This window comes from Nymphaea colorata, chromosome 14, assembly GCF_008831285.2.
Source record: "Nymphaea colorata isolate Beijing-Zhang1983 chromosome 14, ASM883128v2, whole genome shotgun sequence".
NCBI classification, from domain to species: domain Eukaryota; kingdom Viridiplantae; phylum Streptophyta; class Magnoliopsida; order Nymphaeales; family Nymphaeaceae; genus Nymphaea; species Nymphaea colorata.
In genome coordinates, this window is record NC_045151.1 from 759,096 (window position 1) to 778,207 (window position 19,112).

The 19,112-nt window shown below is 37.6% G+C and overlaps 1 protein-coding gene across 4 annotated transcripts in view; it reads right to left on the reverse strand.

The window, feature by feature from the left end:
• Positions 1-657: 657 nt before the first annotated feature.
• The window catches only part of LOC116267495 (protein MICRORCHIDIA 6), a 29,749-nt gene continuing 11,294 nt past the window's right edge, over positions 658-19,112 (reverse strand). For all 4 annotated transcript variants that reach the window (XM_031649228.2, XM_031649226.2, XM_031649225.2 and 1 more), the window contains 11 exons: positions 17,575-17,673; positions 17,332-17,433; positions 17,102-17,248; positions 14,056-14,148; positions 13,604-13,655; positions 13,363-13,474; positions 1,779-1,906; positions 1,594-1,703; positions 1,390-1,469; positions 1,266-1,308; positions 658-1,162 (listed from right to left, as the gene is read on the reverse strand). In XM_031649228.2, coding sequence (XP_031505088.1) covers positions 1,064-1,162; positions 1,266-1,308; positions 1,390-1,469; positions 1,594-1,703; positions 1,779-1,906; positions 13,363-13,474; positions 13,604-13,655; positions 14,056-14,148; positions 17,102-17,248; positions 17,332-17,433; positions 17,575-17,673 — 1,065 coding nt within the window. In that variant the 3' untranslated portion in view covers positions 658-1,063. The remainder of the gene's footprint in view (positions 1,163-1,265; positions 1,309-1,389; positions 1,470-1,593; positions 1,704-1,778; positions 1,907-13,362; positions 13,475-13,603; positions 13,656-14,055; positions 14,149-17,101; positions 17,249-17,331; positions 17,434-17,574; positions 17,674-19,112) is intronic.

Genomic DNA, 19,112 nt, shown 5'->3' on the forward strand with positions numbered 1-19,112 from the left:
TAGCCCTCGGAAGAAACTCCAAAGACATGACCCACCACCTGTCTTAGCCCAGTGAGAAGAGACTAAACACCGGTCCAACTTACTTGTGACATTGGCTTCGCCCTGCTGCTTATTAGACCAAGTGAATTTGAGCTCCGAGTTAGAAATCTCTCTTAGCAAGCTGTTCTGAATGAACCTATAGAAGGCAAGACAAGATGGGAATGAAGCTAGGGTCACTCTGGAAAGACAGATAGAATGGGCAGCTTCTCGTGAAGTATATACCTGCAGAATCGTATCCATTAGTTGAAGACAATGTCAATTGCTTGTCTGGTCCAATGGCAGCAACTCTGATAATACTCGACGTGTTCTGTGGGATTGTGATGGCACATACCCAAGAGCCAACTGGACTCCATTCATAGCAGACAAAAAACAGACTTATGACTGATGATTGAACTCAACGACTTGTCTGGCAGTTAGCGTCCCAATGTTATGTCGGCAGAAAGGTTAGTGAACCAGCGAATCACATTTTCTTCAAGTGCAGCATTGCGAGAATGATATGGCGCAGATTCATGGATTAGTTTGGAGTCAAGGACATGATTCCGGTAAACTTCAGTTCGGCGCTTAAACGGTGGAATGGAAGGAAATTCAAACAGAATTTACTTATAAGGGGCTGGAATATAGTCCAAGATGGGGCTCAATCGAATTTTGGATGATTTTCTTATTCAACCGCAAAAGTTTATAATGCTCCATGATGTATTGTTTGACATGCACTCCAAATCGGAGTAGAAGTGAACTCTTGTAACATATTTATACACAAAATACAAGTGGGACAACCGTGAAATGGGATTCTCTCTTCTAAAGCAAATTAAGGCTGCTGACTGGCTGTCACTTTCCTGATTACAGCCCCTTGATTTCATGTACAGTAATCACGTTTTGTTGCCTTCAGCAGATCTTGATTTAGAGGCGCGCAGAATAACGGACAAAATTTGGTGAGAATTAGATATGAACACGGCCATGCGTAATGAAGCAAAATATTGAGCATCTTCAAGAAAACCAGAGATGTCAAGCATTTTGCACCAGAAAGCTATGGCTTCTCGCTCTTCAATTTGCTCTCTTGAGATTCCAACAATAGACGAGCATATTTGGTCTGCATTTCATGAAGTTCTATCTCAAGCTGCCGAACCTACATGGAGTAAGAAAAGGAAGCAGCTGAGTAAAACAAGAAAAGAAAGAAAAAAATGTTAATGGTAACAAAGTATATTAACTACTTAAGCATAGAGAGTTACTTTAAGTTCGAGCTCTTCCTCCACTTTCTCATATTCCCTACACCTGATCAAGATGGAGAAACATCAGAATCTTATGATCTGGATGCAATGACATGAATAATCTCCAAATAAAATGTTCTCTTACTGTCGCTGCAGCTTTTCATTTTCTTCTAATAGTTCCCTACTTTCCTGCAGTCTCCTAGAATCATCAGCTTTGTCGCTTGTCTAGATTAAAAAAAAAATCCAACCAGGAATAAGAGTTGTGAAGATCTAGACAGAACGTTTTATTCTTTCAAATGGTAATATATAATCGACGAGAAAAGTTTGGAAAGATGCATCCAAGGCCCACTTCAAAATAAGGTGGTATTGCATTTTGTCCCGTGATGGCTGGACGCTTAAAAGTTTCTGTGTCACCTAAATTGCTTGGTGGTTTCCTCTTCATAGAAGAAGGTTGAAGCCCTGTATGTGCAAAAGCATGTATTGTTAATTAATCTTCTGTCCTAAAAGTATCACTTTCAGTATGGAAATGCATACCAATAGCTGCCATGCCAGTGGTACCACTAACTAATTCCATTCGAACAGGTTTGTGGTTGCTATCAGATCCTTGAGACTTTATCTTCAGAACTGGAGGCTTGTACCCAATCAAAGCACAGTGCAAGTTCCTGCAAGTAAATAATGTGCAACTAAGACCTCCCAACAGCGGCTGCTAAACTTAAAAATTAAAAGATAAATGATGGTTCAGGAAGTATTGAAGCATGAAAAATAGAATGAACAAACTGAAAAAAGGCGCAGAACAAGGTTAAATATTTGATTTTATGTTCTCCAATTATGCATCATTCCCATCAACCACACACCCTCCCGCTCATCCCTTCATGTAGAGAGACTCATGCACAGAAATTCAACAGAAAAAAAAAAAAAAACCTAGTAAGACTTGACAATTCAAAGGGCCGACAGAGATACCCAAGGATCTCATATCAATGGATCTAAGGATCTAAGGTCTGACACACCCCTCCTACCACAAGCCGCACCCCTCTTCTCAAAAAAGAAAAAGACAAAAACAAAGAAAAGAACAAGAACAAGAAAAACAAAATGGATCCTGTTAAAGCATGTAAAGATGGGTCTTGGAACCAGGTCTGTTTCCAGACCCGATCCAACTTGTAGCCCTTGTTGGCCTTACTCAAAGACTTGTAACCCTAATTTCTGAAGTGAATGAAGTTTTAAGAGAGTGAGAGTCTGGCGGCTAGTGGGCACCAGACCTCCTCACCCGTGGTTTTTTCTCCCTCTCGTTGAGGGTTTTTCCATGTTATATCTGTGTTCTTCTCGCTTTTACTGTTTCTACATGGTATCAGAGACATGACTAGTTTGTGAAAATTTTTGTCGGCTGTGAAGTTCCAGCCCTGACCTTTCCATCGCTCGCTGCTCTTATTCCGCCGCTGCTGCTTCCATTGTTGTTGTCGATTCCGGCTGCTCTTGCTGCTGGCTTATGGCTGTCGCCTAGCTCACCCCCGTCGTGCTCCATCGCCAGTGCAGCCCACCTCTGCCGTCGCCCTAAGTCCCCATCGCTCAGCATCTATCAGTGCCTAGCGTCGTCCATCACTCAGCGCTCACCGTCGCCCACCATTTTGTGCTCCATTGCTATTGCCCGAGGCCTCCATTGCTGTTTGCCGTCGTCTGGTGTGTGCCGGTTGTCGCTGTTCTCTTTCTGCCCGTGAAGCCCATGGAGAACTGTCGCACTGATCTGTCAACTCCCAGTGTCACCACCCAGCATCATCCCGTCTGCTGTTCTCGGTTGCCGTTTGTTGTTCCTTCTTTGTGCCTGTTTCTTGATTAGGCCTTTTTTGCTTTGGTGAACCCGACGTGGTGGCCGATTCTCATATGGGGGAGTGGATTATTGACAGTGGTGCTACCCGCCACATGACTGGCGACCCTAAGGTCTTTCAAGGGTATAAGCTTTCATCAGGAAAGGAACGGGTGTCTCTTGCCGATGGTTCCTCTATTTCTGTGGCTAGAAAAAAGAGTCTCTCACTTTTGAACAAGTTCTTAGTCCACAATGCTCTACATGTTCCCCATCTTCCCTTGAACCTCTTGTCGGTTAGCAAGATTACAAAATAGTTGAATTGTGAACTTTTTTTTTTTTGTTGATCGTTGTATTCTACAGGACTTGTGACAGGGAAGATGATTGGGATTGGTTTATTTTCTGAAGGGCTATATCGTTTACCTATGCGTGCTGCTACTGCCCTAATGATAGCCGCCAACAAAACAACGAAAAGTAAAGAGGACTCCCTTCAATCGATTCTGTGTTGGCATGAACGCTTTGGACACCTTCCTTTTGGAATTCTAAGACAGTTATTTCTTGATCTGTGTTCCAGGTTAGATATGACTATAGTGTCTTGTGATGTCTGTCACCTGGCCAAACATGTTAGGGCTTCATAATCTGTGTCTACCCATCGTTCTAACGAGGTGTTTGCCACGATTCACTCTGATGTGTGGGGGCCTTCGGGAATTTCTTCTTGTCATGGTTTTCAGTATTTGATCACCTTTATAAATGATTATTCTCGTAACACCATTGTTTATTTGTTGAAAGATCGTAGTGAAGTTCCTACTGTCATAGAGACTTTCATTGCTTATGTGGAAACTCAATATGGAGCATTTGTTAAGACCTTTCGATCTCACAATGCTCGTGAGTATACGTGTCAGTCTGTTGATAGCTTCTTTCGAAAAAAGGGAATTGTTCATGAAACTTTTTGTAGTTATACTCCTCCTCAAAATGGAGTTGCTAAACGAAAGAATCGCCAGAATATGACTCAGACACTTCTTTTTCAACGTCATGTTCCAAAAAAATATTGGGGGCATGCTGTGTTGACCAGTGTGTATCTAATTAACCATATGCCTAGTCGTGTGTTGAATGGGCAGACGCCTCACTCTATGTTACCGGGAAGTCATGAACCTTTCTCTCTTCCACCTAGAGTTTTTGAATATGTTTGTTTTATTCACAATCACAGTTCTAATATTAAAAAACTTGATCCTAGGTTGGTTAAGGGCGTTTTTCTAGGTTATTCCCCCACTCAAAAAGGATATAAGTGTCGAGACCCTTCCATAGGCAGTGTTGTACATATCGTACGATACGACCTCGTATCGTACGATATGTACCGTATCGTTTTAAAAAAACGGTACGATACACCCCCCGTATCGTAAATAGGGGGTGTATCGTTCCTGTATCGCCCGTATCGTACGATACGGGGCGATATACCCCGTATCGTACGATACGGGCTGATTTCGCAAAAGGAGGCCCGAGACCTACTTATTCGGCTTCATTTTGAAAAAAAAGCCTTCGTTCTTCATTTCTCAAGCTCGGATACTGCCGTCAGGGAGGGCGATCGTCCATTTTCACCATCGAAAAGTTGATGTTCACCGTGACATCGAAGATTAAGGGGTCGATTTGTGCGTAGATGGTTGATTTTCGTTGGGAGGAAAGAGGTTTTCTTCATTTCTTCTTCGTAAGGTATGAAATCTCATGTTCTTACCATGTATTCACAATTTTTTACCGTACAATCGTAGATTGAAAGATTTTGTGTGTTTTTCATTAAGTTTACCATAGGATTTCGTTTTTTTTTTTTGAAGATATGGATCTCACATGGAAATGGTGCGAAAGGGTGAAGGAGAATAACCGCTTGAAACTCAAATGTAGCTTTTGTGGGAATACATTTTCAAGAGAGATTAGTAGAATGAAACACCATTTGGCAGGGACCTCCAAAAATGCATCTCCTTGTGTTGAAGGACCAAACAAACCTTTGCCTCCATATGTGCGTCAGCAATGTTTAGATATGTTTCATGCTTTACATCAAAAGAGGATACAGAAAGAAATTGAAGAGGCAGATTTAGGCTATAATGAGTCTTTGGAAGATGAAGAAGAAGAGAAAGAAGCTTATGAATGTGATGATGAAGATGATAGCATTCTAAGAACAGATTTGGAGACCTCAAGAGGTAGAGATCGTAGAGGAAAAAGGATTATGTATGAAGGAAGTCGATCTGGCATAACGGGAAGGAAGAGAAGAGGCACAGTAGATAGGCCCAGGCGTGGTATGCGACTACCTAGTGGTAGAGTTCCTACTGGCAGGTCTAGTGTTGGTTCTATTAAGAGCTTTTTCCCTTCATATACTAGCCCAGGTGGTCAGCCGCAGATTCGTGCTGCTATGACATCTAAAGATATGCTATATCAAGCACAAAAGATGGTAGGGAAATGGTTTTATGATGCATGTATTCCATTTAATGCAGTTAATTCTTTTCAATTCCAAGCCATGACAGATGCAATTGCTTCTATAGGCCCCAGATTCAAAATGCCATCATATCATCAGTTGAGGAGTAAAATTCTTCAAGATACAGTGAAAGAAGTGTCTGAACATTGCGATGAATTGAAATTATCTTGGAAGGAAACATGTTGCTCCATTATGTCATATGGATGGACTGATACAAGGTCAAGAACACTTGTAAATTTTCTTGTTTATTGCCCTAAAGGTACAATGTTCTTGAAATCACTTGACTTGTCTGATATTCCTAAGACTGCTGAGATTTTGTTCAATGTTTTTGATAATGTCGTACAAGAAGTTGGACCTGCAAACATTGTACAGTTTATTACGGATAATGCTGCAAATTATAGAGCTGCAGGAGATTTGTTATTTCAAAAGTATAGAACATTCTTTTGGAGTCAATGTGCCACTCATTGTGTTAATCTTATGCTTCAAGATCTTAATGAGATGCATGATATGAAATCAGCCATTGACCAATGTCAAGAGGTAACAAAATTTATCTATAATCATGCATATATATTGAGTTTGATGAGAAAGTTTACAAAAGGAGTTGAATTGATACGACCAGCACAAACTAGATTTGCCACAAATGTATTGACTGTGCAGAGTGTGGTGAAACAAAGAACTCCTTTGAGGCAGATGTTCGCTAGTGAAGAATGGGCTGCATATCCACATGCTCATAAAAGAAATGCTTCTTTAGTTGTGGATATCATATTTAATAACAAATTTTGGGAATCATGTGTGAAGCTATTGAAAGTTTGTGTTCCATTAGTGAAAGTCCTCAAGTTAGCGGACAACGAGGATAGGCCTTCCATAGGGTACTTATATGAGGCCATGGATAAAGCAAAAGAGGCAATTCAAGACAACTTAAAAGGAAAGAAAAAGTTATATATGCCCATATGGAAGATGATAGATAAAAGGTGGACTGGACAGCTTCATCAACCTCTTCATGCAACAGTTTACTATCTAAATCCTGCAATTAGATTTTCTCCTACATTTAAGGACAGAGAAATCTTAAGTGATTTGTTGGATTGTATTAACGTGTTAGTGGCAGATTCTAGAGAATAAGATGTCGTCAGCAAAGAGTTAGATCTATATGATACTTGTTATCGGGGCATGGGACAACCTGTCGCCGTTCGAGCCAGGACAACCATGCGTCCAGGTAAATACATAGAAATGTTTAATTTACTTTGCATTTTTTACATTTGATTCTTTTAGAACTTTCACATTGATTTGTTATAACGTTATATTTTTGTTTAGATTTGTGGTGGAATAGGTATGGGTTTGATTGTCCAAACCTAGCACGTTTTGCAATCAAAGTCCTCAGCCAAACATGCAGTGCTAGTGGATGCGAAAGGAACTGGAGTGTGTTCCAACATATCCATAGCAAAAAAATGAATTGGCTCGAACGTAAAAGGTTGAATGACCTTGTCTTTGTTCGATATAATATGAGGTTGAAACAAAGGTAATATAGCTTAATGTTTACATTTTTTGTACAATATATTTATATGAAATTATATATTAACAAGTTTTCTCTTATGTAACGTAGAGAATTACAAAAAACATCCGCAAGGAAGCACACATCTCAGTTCCATCCTATCAGCTTGGAAAACTTTGACGATCTGGAGCCATGGATTGAGGAAGAACCGACTACAATATTTGATGATGAAGATCTTGAATGCTTCAACCTTGAAGCTGAAGCAACAGAAGGCTTTGTTGATGAAGGAGAGTCTGCTAGTGCTACTGCTGGTGCTGAATATGTTGGTGAGGATCTTCCAATTCTTGACGATGAAGATGAAGAAGAAGATGTAGATGATGAAGATTATGAATGATGAATCATTATATGTACCAAACCACTTAAGAGTTATGAATCTATGGTTGTTGAACACTTGAATGTTTTATCACTTTATGACTTATGCTTTGTTGATTGAAATTGAATGATATTGTTATGAATTTTGATGTCTATGAAGTATGAAGTATGAATGATGAACCGTGAACGCGTAAGTTTATAGCATTTAGCAATAATAAGTCTATCATTATCTAAAACATGTTTTCTATGAAGAATTTATTATTTTTATTATTTATTATTTTTTTTATGAATTTTCCGATTTTTTTTAAGTTTTTCTGATTTATTATTATTATTTTAAAAAAATTTACGATACGGCGTATCTTAAAGCCCGACCGATATGCCTTACGATACACGTTTTACAACATTGTCCACAGGTCGTGCCTATGTTACCAAAGATGTCACCTTCCTGGAACATGCTTCATATTTTGGTGAGAATTCTCTTCAGGGGGAGAAGTCTACAATGAGAGAAGAATATTCTCCCAATCAAGAGATTCAGTTTACTAATACAAGAAGGAAGAGATTGAGGTTACTAACCCTCTAGAACACAATGAGGATGATCGATGTTCAACTGTGGATAAGGAGGGACATGACCGTTTGTTTGGGCATGTTTACTCTAGGCGAAAGTCGCCTGTGGCAAGACCCATTGATGAAGCTGACGAAGCGATGCCCTCCGGTGACAAAAATCTTACTCCAAATCCTAATGCTACTCCTTCCTGGATGACCCAAGTCGTGCCCAAGAGATGTCAGTTGAAGGTACTCAGGCAGAGGCTAAAAGTGAAGATTTACCCATTGCTCTTAGAAAGGGTGTTAGGTCATGTACTCAACACCCTATTGATAATTTCATATCTTATTCTAGACTGAGCAAGGATTACAAGTGTTTTGTATCTTCTCTTTCTTTGGCTGTGATTCCCAGGACAGTTGCTGAAGCTCAAGGTGGTTCCAAGTGGGTTGATGCGATGCAAGAAGAAATGGAAGCCCTGAGAAGAAACATGACACGAAAAGTTGTAAAGATCCCTGAAGCAGCTCACTTGGTTGGATCCAAGTGGGTCTACACCATCAAATACAAACCAGATGGAAGTGTTGAAAGATACAAAGCTCGTCTTGTGGCCAAGGGGTTTAGTCAGAAATATGGGATTGATTACTTGGAGACTTTTGCTCCTGTTGCGAAAATCAAGACAGTTAGAGTTGTTATTTCTCTAGCTGTGATGAAGGAGTGGAGGATGTACCAATTGGATGTTAAGAATGCATTTCTCAATGGCGATCTCGAAAAGGAGGTGTGAAAAATGTTGTAAACTAAAAAAGGCTTTATATGACCTCAAGCAATCGCCCATAGCATGGTTCGAACGACTCAAATGAGTAATGCAACATTATAGCGACAATCAAGGGAATGGAGACCACACTCTGTTTGTGAAGGGGACAGAAGGGAAAGTCACTCTGTTATTTGTTTATGTGGATGACATGATTGTTACAGATGATGATGAGGATGAAATCACAAAGCTAAAAGTGTTACTGGCTGCCGAATTTGATCTCAAGGATTTTGGTAAACTGAGGCACTTTCTTGGTACTGAGATTGCTAGGTCCAGTACCGGCCTTGTGTTAAATCAACGAAAATACACACTAGATCTATTGGAGGAGACCGGTAAGCTGGGGTGTAGACCAGCTTCTATTTTTCTTGATGTTGGGCACAAGTTGAGCCTTAGAGATGGGGAGTTGCTCTGTAAAGAAGCCAAAGGAAGATATCAACGTCTTGTTGGGAAGTTGATTTATCTTACCCTCACTCGACCATATATCACTTTTGCTGTGAATGTACTGAGTCAATTTATGCATGCCCCGACTGATGCACACTTGAAGGCTGTGGACAGAATATTGTGCTATTTGAAGAGGAATCCTGGCAAGGAGCACTTATATGTGAAACAAGAGTCTGTTGAGATCGAAAGGTATTCCGATGCTGACTGGGCAGGTTGTGCCGATACTACAAGGTCTACCTCAGCATACTGTGTCTACTTGGGAGGAAACTTTGTTATCTGGAGAAGCAAGAGGCAAGATGTGTGTTCTCGATCTAGTGCAGAGGCTGAGTATAGAGTTATTGCTATGGGAGTGTCAAAGTTACTCTGGCTGAAAATATTGCTAGCTGATATCGGGATAGAGATTGGAGCACTTATGAAGATGTACTGTGACAACAAGTCTGCAATCAACCTAGTTAATAACCATGTACTACATGACAGAACAAAGCATGTTGAGATTGATCACCACTTTATCCGTGAGAGGATTGATGCTAAAGAGTTAATCTTACCTTACATGAAGTCTGAGCTAAAGAGTTAATCTTACCTTACATGAAGTCTAAGACCAAACCGCCGATGTTCGGACTAAAGCTCTATCTTCAACTTCTTTTGAGAGAAATGTATCCAAGTTTAACATGTTTGACATGTATGCCCAACTTGAGGGGGAGTGTTGAAGCATGTAAAGATGGGTCTTGGGACCGGGTCTGGGTCCAGACCCGATCCAGCTTGTAGCCCTTGTTGGGCTTTACTTAAAGACTTGTAACCCTAATTTTTGAAGTGAATGAAGTTTTAAGAGAGAGAAAGTCTAGCGGTTAATGGGCACCAGACCTCCTCACCCGTGGTTTTTTCTCCCTCTCGTTGAGGGTTTTTCCACGTTACATCCGTGTTCTTGTCGCTTTCACTGTTTCAACAGATCCCAAATAAGAGGTTTCTGGAGGAAAACTTGGATTCAAGTCATGTTTTTTCTTGCTCTGGCGATCCACTGTTTGTTTAAACTTTAAACAGTGGGTCCCACAAAACAAGCAAAGTCTCGTACCTCAATTATGGCGCATCATGATTTCTTTTGTAGACTATCATCATTTGATTATTCTACATCCTGCACAGCACACTGAGCATACTAGCTCATGCATCTTATTTGCAATGTTGGTGCAGCTTGTTGGTTCATCGTGCCATTGAGAGATAGAAAAAATATTTCAATGACCACTAGGCAAGCTGTTGGGCAGTTTTGAACTTAGGAATAGAAAATCTCAAATTTTTTTAGAAGTCCAACTTACTTAGGTTGAACTATAGTGGCTTGTGAAAAGCTTGAACAAAGTGACTGAGATAAAACTTCTATTTCGCAGTTTCTTGTGGCAGTTGAACAGGAAATAGTATAAAAAATTAAAATGTTAGAAACTACAAAATACGTTGTAATCTGCAGGTAGAAAAGGAAAAGAAGGGTAAAAAAAAGAGAAAAAAGAAAGAAAAATAAAGGAAATGCCAAAAAATGTCAAGGTGGCAGTTAAAACATCTAAAGATCTTGAGAGAGGCCTCAAGGGGCATAGCGTAGCTGGTTGAGCTAGGGGCCTGTACTAAGGCAGGTCTCTAGTTCGATTCTCGTGGGCGTTATGTTCCCGTGTCTTAAGGTGGTAGGGCGCGGCATTTAAGCTGAAGGGTGCACTGTTGCTATCGCTGACACCGACACAGCTCAGGACCCCGGAGGCAGGGGGAATGGGGGGGCCTTCGGGCCTTTTTCGGGCGGTGGGATTAATACCCCTTGCTCACCCGAAAGATCTTGAGAGAGACCTTCAGAAAAAAGAACAACTTTGAGGTACCTAACCTCTTCAACAAACCACAAACATGTATTAAATATTCTTTAGGTAACAGCCCCTTTGGTTCTGCTGGTTTAGTTCAATGTAGAGGACAACAAACAATACCAAGCATATCCAGATAGCAAGAAAAAAGATTGCACAGATGACCTTTTTTTAACGCATTGGACATAATTTCCCATTTAATTTTCTCACTATAAGGAATTCAAGAATTTTCATGTTGCTATTTTGAACCATGTGCCAAAATATTTTCCTCCAAGTAATAAAACAACAAGGATAAAATTATAGGAAGATGCAAAGAAAAAAAATGAAGTATATGTTGATGAAATAAAAGCTGAGTGATCTAAAAGTGGATCATAATCTAATATTTAGAAAGTTGATAAATTGGTTGATAAAATTTTCAAGAGGCACTTTGTTTTGGAAAGCAAAACATGCAAAAAGGGACATGAGAATGCAAATTAAATAGTTGAGCTTCTATTTTCTGCAATAGGAGAAATTGAGCCATAAATATTGTCCAAATTGTTACAGACAGTCAAAGCAAACTATAGAAGATCAAAAACTATTCTTGAAGACCATTATCAAAATATTTGTACTACATTACATGCAGCTTGATTTGATGTTTAAAGTCATTGATATTTTGGAGAAAAAAATTTAATAGGCAAAGCAACATGGATTGTGCTAATGAGTCACAAGCTTTAGATATCACGATAGAGCAAAGGAAAACAGATGTGACAAGATTTACTTCTCATTTCATGTGCTTGGATTTCATTTCGAAACAAGAAGAGGGTCAAGTTTATGCTTGCTTCAAATGAATGGACACTTGCAGAAGGTGCTGCAAAAGATGTTGCTAACAAGATGACAAGTTTTGATCAAAATTACTATTTCTGGAGAACAGGAAGAAAGATAATTATGTTCACCAAATCATCTGTAAGGGTATTAACATTTGGAGATGGAAAAGGTGTTGCTTGGGACACTTAGCCCCAAGAAGCTATATGAGCTGCTAGTAAAGATAATACACACACACATGCACACACAAGCATGCACACACGCACACATTGTTTTGTAATTGGGTTAGGCATCGATCTTATTTACTCTACACATCCAAGTACATGTACTTCATCTTCTTTTTGTAATTTAATTATAGATATTACTTGCAAGATGTAAAATATAATAATCTTATTTTTTTGTTTTCTTTAAATAAGGATTTGATGGAGATATTTGGTCCTCCTCTTCCTGAATTTCAAAAGGTGGCGATCAAACTTTTAAAGCAACCACGAAATGCATCAGCTTGTGAAAGAAATTGGAGTGCTTTGGAAGCTGCTAACAGCAAGAATTAAAAAAAAAAAATCTTCTTCCAACAAGATTAGCAGATTTGGTGTTCTTTAGGAAGAATATGCATGCAAAAAAAATGGCTTAAGAAATAGAAAATAAGAACGCAAATCTGATTTACATAGACCATCTGTGTCATCCACTGAAGAAGATTTTGATACTAGGGTAGTGGAAAATCTACCTTCTATCAGATGATTAAGAAACCAATGATCAAGCCAAAGGAGGATAAGGATGGCGTATGCATGAAATAAATGAAGAATCTTGTGTGAAATAAATGAAGAATCTTATTTTCTACTTCTCCGGATGAAGGTTGATCCTTTTAACGTTTCCCTTTCTTTTAAGGAAGAAGTGATGACTTCAAGAATTTACTGTGTGTAAAGCTTAAAGCTTTAAAGCCCTGAAAGCTTGAATTCTTATAGCTTGAAAAATTGAAACTTTGAATTTTTTCTTGTTGATTGATATATTTTTTTATGCACTTGTTTGTTTATTACTAGGCATGTCAAGAGTTGTACGGACAGCTTAGATTAGTTCTGATTATTGTATCTATCACACATGTTACCTTTTTAATTATTTACTTGTTTGTTAGTTGTTATTTGTTACACAACTAGCATGTTGCTTAATTATCAACTTCTAACTCATTTGGCCTTTTATCTTTACATCTTTCGTGTGTTCTTTTTAGCTTTTCACTTAATTTGATGTTACCTATGTTTTGGTATATTTTCCTTTTTCGGGAAATGCCCAAGATCTTCCTGAGGAAACAGCCTGAACAAAAAATACCCAAGAAAGACCTTGACAATAAAAACCCAAGAACCATTTTTGCAACTGTTATATATATATATATAGAGGGAGAGAATGAGAGAAAGAAAAAATAAACATTTTATCTACTCCACATAAGTATCATATGACATAATTCAAAAATTCAAACTAGGTACCTTAAAGAGTAATCAAGTAGCAAGAAACTCTACAGGGATTCATATTTGCAGCGTTCCTTTTTTCCAGTATCATGCATTAAATGTTAGTGTAGAATATAATATTAAGAATTACCAATATTCAACTGCCATCGTCTTCAAACGAGCTTCAAGCTTCTGGAAGACAGCAGTCTTTTCAAAATCTTGTTTATCGTGAGCAGGCTCTATAAAGTTAGCTTCCAGCACCCCTGAAAGGGTAACAGCATAAGCAGAAGAAACACATTTGCAATTTCAGTTATCTTAAGGGTATCTACGGTGGATGGAGGATAAAGAATCAAGAGTGAATCAGATCCACTACCCAAAGGTTAACTCCTTACCAACTACACCCCTTCCCCTGCTGCTCGGATCAAGCCAAACCCTCCAAAAGGGCTGCAAGTAACCAGAAAGATTGTCAGATACCAACTACCTTAGTAAATAAACATATTTGAACCATATAAAAGTATTATCTGAATATAAAAACATAACGATTGATCTATGATGAAACTGTTATTATGTGCCTGCTGGTCAACTAGGTATATGGCATTCAAATTTCAAACTATAGTGACTGCCAAAATTCATCAATTTCTTTAAAATATGGCCATCTAAAACTATATCAAAAACTAAAATTACAACTGGGCAGACCTTTTTCGCTTAACCTCTTAATGTTTCTCATACTATCACTTATCCAATATCCACCTTTTTATGGTCATATAATGATCATAAAGAGAAGTACGGACAGAAAAGAAGTAGTTTGCTAGCTTTGCAAAGAAGCAAGGTGCCCAAGTCTTACCCTAATGAGACGGTTCTTGTGGTAGACATTGAAGCCTTGAACATTAACATGTGGTGCCTCCTTCACAAAACCTATGATTGTTATAACTTCAGCCTGAAGCAACCAAAAACGCAGATCAGCTTTAAGTGACCGTCATTTTCTCCTCTTCTTTTCTTTTTCTGGCATGATATGCATAACACAAAAATTGAAAGACTTCGAGCAGAATTTACTTGTACATGTCAAAGACAGGCATTCGTTGTATGCATTTGTCACGATTCTTGCATATATTGTGCACTGTCATGGTGCTTTAGAGTTTAGATGTGAAAATGTCATTTTCCTGATAACTTGCATTTCTATGAAGCCCGTCACTAGTCACTATCCACCTTCTTCGTTTTTTGAGAAACATATTTTAATACATAAATCCCAGCAAGTCCATTCAATAAACAATGATCATTAACTCACTTAATAATCTGATCATAGATGAAAATGATTCAGTAGGTGGATGTCAATATAAATGTAGATTTTTTTTTTTTATAAAACAGTACCAAGTATAGATATTTTCAATATTACTTTTCAATATTACTATTTTCTTTTCTTTTTTTTAACCTTATATTTTCTCTAAAAGGGAAAGCTGTGATAAAAGTTACTGACCTTTCTAGATAACCTATAAGCTAACTCAATGGTTCAACAGTCAATAGCTCGGTAATATTTCTGCATATAAAAGTAAGGTGGTTCCATTTGTATCATGCTTCTATCATATCTTCCATGAGAAAAATAATAAATAAACCATCTTTATTCTGTACATCTTGTGACTTGTACGCTAAGAGATTAAGGTAACTTGTGCCAAGGATTTTTTTTTTTTTTTTGCCCAACAAGGAAATTTATCACAGGACCACAAAGATATATATTTTTGGTTGATACTTTGAAGTATGAAGGCAGTTTCTTACCTATTTTATTCTTTGGACTCTTTTCAGAAAACGTGCAATCTCTCAGTTCTCAAATGTATATAAAGGCATACATCTAAACAAATAACTCATTTTTGGAAAAACTATGTAACGTCAGGTCTGGAAAAGTTTAAAACATATGAAAATAGACCAGCAAGTGGCATGTCTATACAGGCAGGAACACAACCTGCACAACCATGTTAGAATCAATTGAAAAAGATGGGAGAAAAGGGGAAAAATATATCTCTTAAGAGTATGAAAAGGAGGAAATATATCTCTTAAGAGTATGAAAAAAGGAATGGCAAAAATCATTGTCACAAATATCATTCTCGAACGATGAGATTTTTCTTGGAAACGGTGAGATTTTTCTTGGGTTTTCAATGGAAAAGTTGTATTTTTTGGGGAAAATCTCAGGAAAAACTCGAAAATATTTAAAAAATAATATTTTCCTTATTTTTTCCAAAATATCGGGATTTTTTCCCTTTCTTCGTTTTTTTTTTAAATTTTTGGCGATAATATCATGATATTTTCGAAAATATCGTGATATCTGTGACATTGTAAAATTACCAAAATTGGAAATTGGATGCAGGTCATTCATGACCCTAGAAGGACTAACCAAGGTTAATCGGGACTAGTCAGCCTGACTTGGTCTAAGTCGATAGACTATAAATAAATGAACTCATACATCCACGAGGAAATAAACACGAAAACATATATATGTAAACAAAGAACACCATACATATATATATAAAGTTCAATCCTCATGACCATTGAGTTGTTCGACTCCAAACTATGCCACATAAGTGCAGGGGTGGGCACAGAGATTATGTGTGTGAGTGTGTGTGTGTGTCAGTGTGTTCATTGCCACACCTACACCCGAGTCATTGTCAATGTGGCAGCAATCATTTTGAAGAGTTCATGTTACTTAGACTCAAAGTAATAAGTCACACATGATAAAACTTATTTGTTTGACATTCATTGAATTGTTTTTAACTTTTAAGTATCTAGGATTCTAGAGTAATTTAAGAACCCAATGTTTCAAATTCAGTTATTTCTAATGAAAACATACATGTCGTAGTTAGCATATAGCTGTTATTTTCTTATGCTCATGCAATTCATGTTTTTTGAAAAGAATATTTTTCTATTTTTTGTTCTTTTACTATTTTTCTAAAATTCTTTGTGATTTTTTTTATTTAAATTTCAAATTATCTGGTCTTTAACAGCATGTTACATTATGCTCAATTACATATTTAAGTTTGAGCCAACTCATACAGGTTATCTTACACCATTTACAATATTGGATAAGACTGCTCAACAAGAGCTTTAGTATCTCAAAAAAATATTGATACATGTCCTTACGTGTTGGACCCAAGTTTGAAACTTTGAATTTGATGCCAACTGCTTCGGCTCAACCCAAAACTAACCAAGTGTGAATTATGGCAGGTTCCAATCTGCCCCTTAGCCAGCCTAAACATACAATTTGAAAAAAAAAAAAACATTAAAAAAAATGAGAAAAACACGAAATGTGAAAAAACAAAAAAACACATTTTTTCCGAATGCAATACATATACAAAAAGGCTACAAACCAAGGCACTTGATAATACAAGATGTATTATGTATATATAAACCCCTCGCGATTTTTCGAAATTTTCACTCTTGGCTTCCAAGTATCGTTCCAGAGGTTCGGGGTGTTGCAATAAGAAGTGGGTAGCTTTTTCTAACGTTTGAAAACTCAACCGCGCAGAAATCACATAAATATATAACACTAATATGACCATGTTTTGTCACTGGAAACATAATCCTATAGGCTGGTTTTATAGCATATGGATCAGTTCTAACTTCAAACACATCCATGGGTTTGAATTCCAAGGAAGAAAATCAGAGTTACTTATCCGCACATTTCACATCTCCAATTTGCCAATATATATGCATATTATTGGATGAATCGTGTTCTATTAAAACACACACTATGAAAAGATATTGGGAGTTCTTTTACACATCTTAAGCATAAGCTTCTTCCTTTATTTCTCTTATATTTCACAAATGCCTTTAATGGTATCATTTTTCTCCATTTTTGTTCTGCAGAGCAAGGGACAACAGAAAATACGAAACTTCAAAAGTACCTCCTTGTTTCCCCCAATTTGAGGTTTGTACAGGATGTACTGTGGGAACTTGAGGTTGTCAACTAGCTTGTGGTGCTCTACCACTCTTCCTCTCAATACTATACTGAAGCTATTAGGCAGTTGCAGATAAAGAATAGACACATATACCTGCAGAAATCAAAACCTTAAGAACTAGAATAGAAATGGAAATATGAACGTTAAAGGACTCAAATCTAAATTCATAGACTGACACGAAGAGAGTAGAGGTATTGATTTGCAACATGCATATGGGTCAGCATCCTTGTATGATGACCAGTATGCTCCGGCTTTGGAGCTCCAGAAATCTTAATATCCTGATGAAATCATGAGTTCATGCAAATTAACCTTTCAGATGCAAATTCAACTTTAGATTCAAAAAGATTTACAAAAAGCATATTGAACACAAATTGGAAATAGAAATGCCAACATGTAGATGGTAACAGATATATACACACCTCTTCATCTGACTCAAAATCAAGCTCCATGTCTCCATCATCATTGTGCCATAAGTTGTAAATTACAATTTTAGTTCCATGATGTCCTATGTCATCAAACTGCTCATTAAAGTCACAACAAAGGTATGATTGGTTGAAGTTTATATATGCTCGCGAAACCAGAAGGAAAAAACAAATATTCTGCTTTCCATAACATGGTGCATATCCACCATGGAAATCTCTCTCTCTCTCTCTGTGAAGTAAGAAGCTCGAGCAAAAAACAAATGAAATGCTTTGAGTCAACACAACAGTGTTGAACAAAACTTGACATCATTGTGAGGAAGTAAAGAGAAAAACATGGAAGTTTCTAAAGACATATAATTGATGCATGTGTTTCTGCTGACAGCTCACTGTTCCCAGAATACAGCATAAGGAGATAGAATGGTAGCAAAAAGGGAGTCTCTGTGATGCCAGATGAGAATCCAAGGAAAAAATTGTTTAAACATTGGCAGATAGATTATCTTGATTAATGCCATGTTATGCAGAGGAAGAAACAGGAGTGAACCTAAGACAGCTAACATCAGATGTAATATAATCTCCCAGAGTTTTTATTCTAGTGAAAAAGAGTGACTTGGAACCGACTTCTAACCAGTCCATGTCTCATATTTATTGGTCCAAATCAAAGATCAAATCTATAAGCCTTAATATACCTCAGTCGAACACCACCTAAACTAGGAAACAGAGTGTACTTTCCCTGAATCTGACATGTGGCTGAACCTTATCTGAGGGCACATTAATACATCAGAATATTGTAAGACAACTGAATGAAGGATGAAAACATCTTACAGTTCACCCTCACAGATTCATCTACAAAAGCCTCAAGTAGGTAAATGATAGTGATAGTTTAAAAAGTGATTGATGGTTCACAACTTGAAAAAGTTGCATTACATGTCACATATTATGTACTACCAGCTAACTTTTTTGGATGGCTAGTTGTCAGTCCTCATATAGTCATATTTATTTAGGCCACACACACAGACACACACATATATAAAAGTAATGACATGCTGTGCTTGATTCACCTATTCTATTTTAGGCCATTGAATTGAATTCAACGAGCATGCAAAAGTAAATGAGCACTGAATCCAATCCAACTCCCCAAAAGAACCAACTATTTTGCGCAACAAGGTTGTACTTAAATCTCTTCCTACAGTATAATATAAAGTTATTAAGTATGACGGCAAGAATGTGGGCGTATAAGTCATTGATCATGCCTAGGTGCCAAGAACATGGCTATTAATAGGAAAGTACCAAATACATGTTGATATTTGTCATTTTACTCAATCTTTTCTTTGAATTCCGTGGAGCTCCTAAATATTAATAATTTTGATTAATTTGTTCCTCCATTATCATCAGTGAGAAGATTCATTTGGATCTAAGTTGGATTTAGATCCATTTGCATCTGATGTTATGAATGATTGGACTGCATCATGTATGTCTAGTGACAGTCTTGTCATTTGCCTATGTTTAGGGATGGTAATGTCCATGTAAATATATGC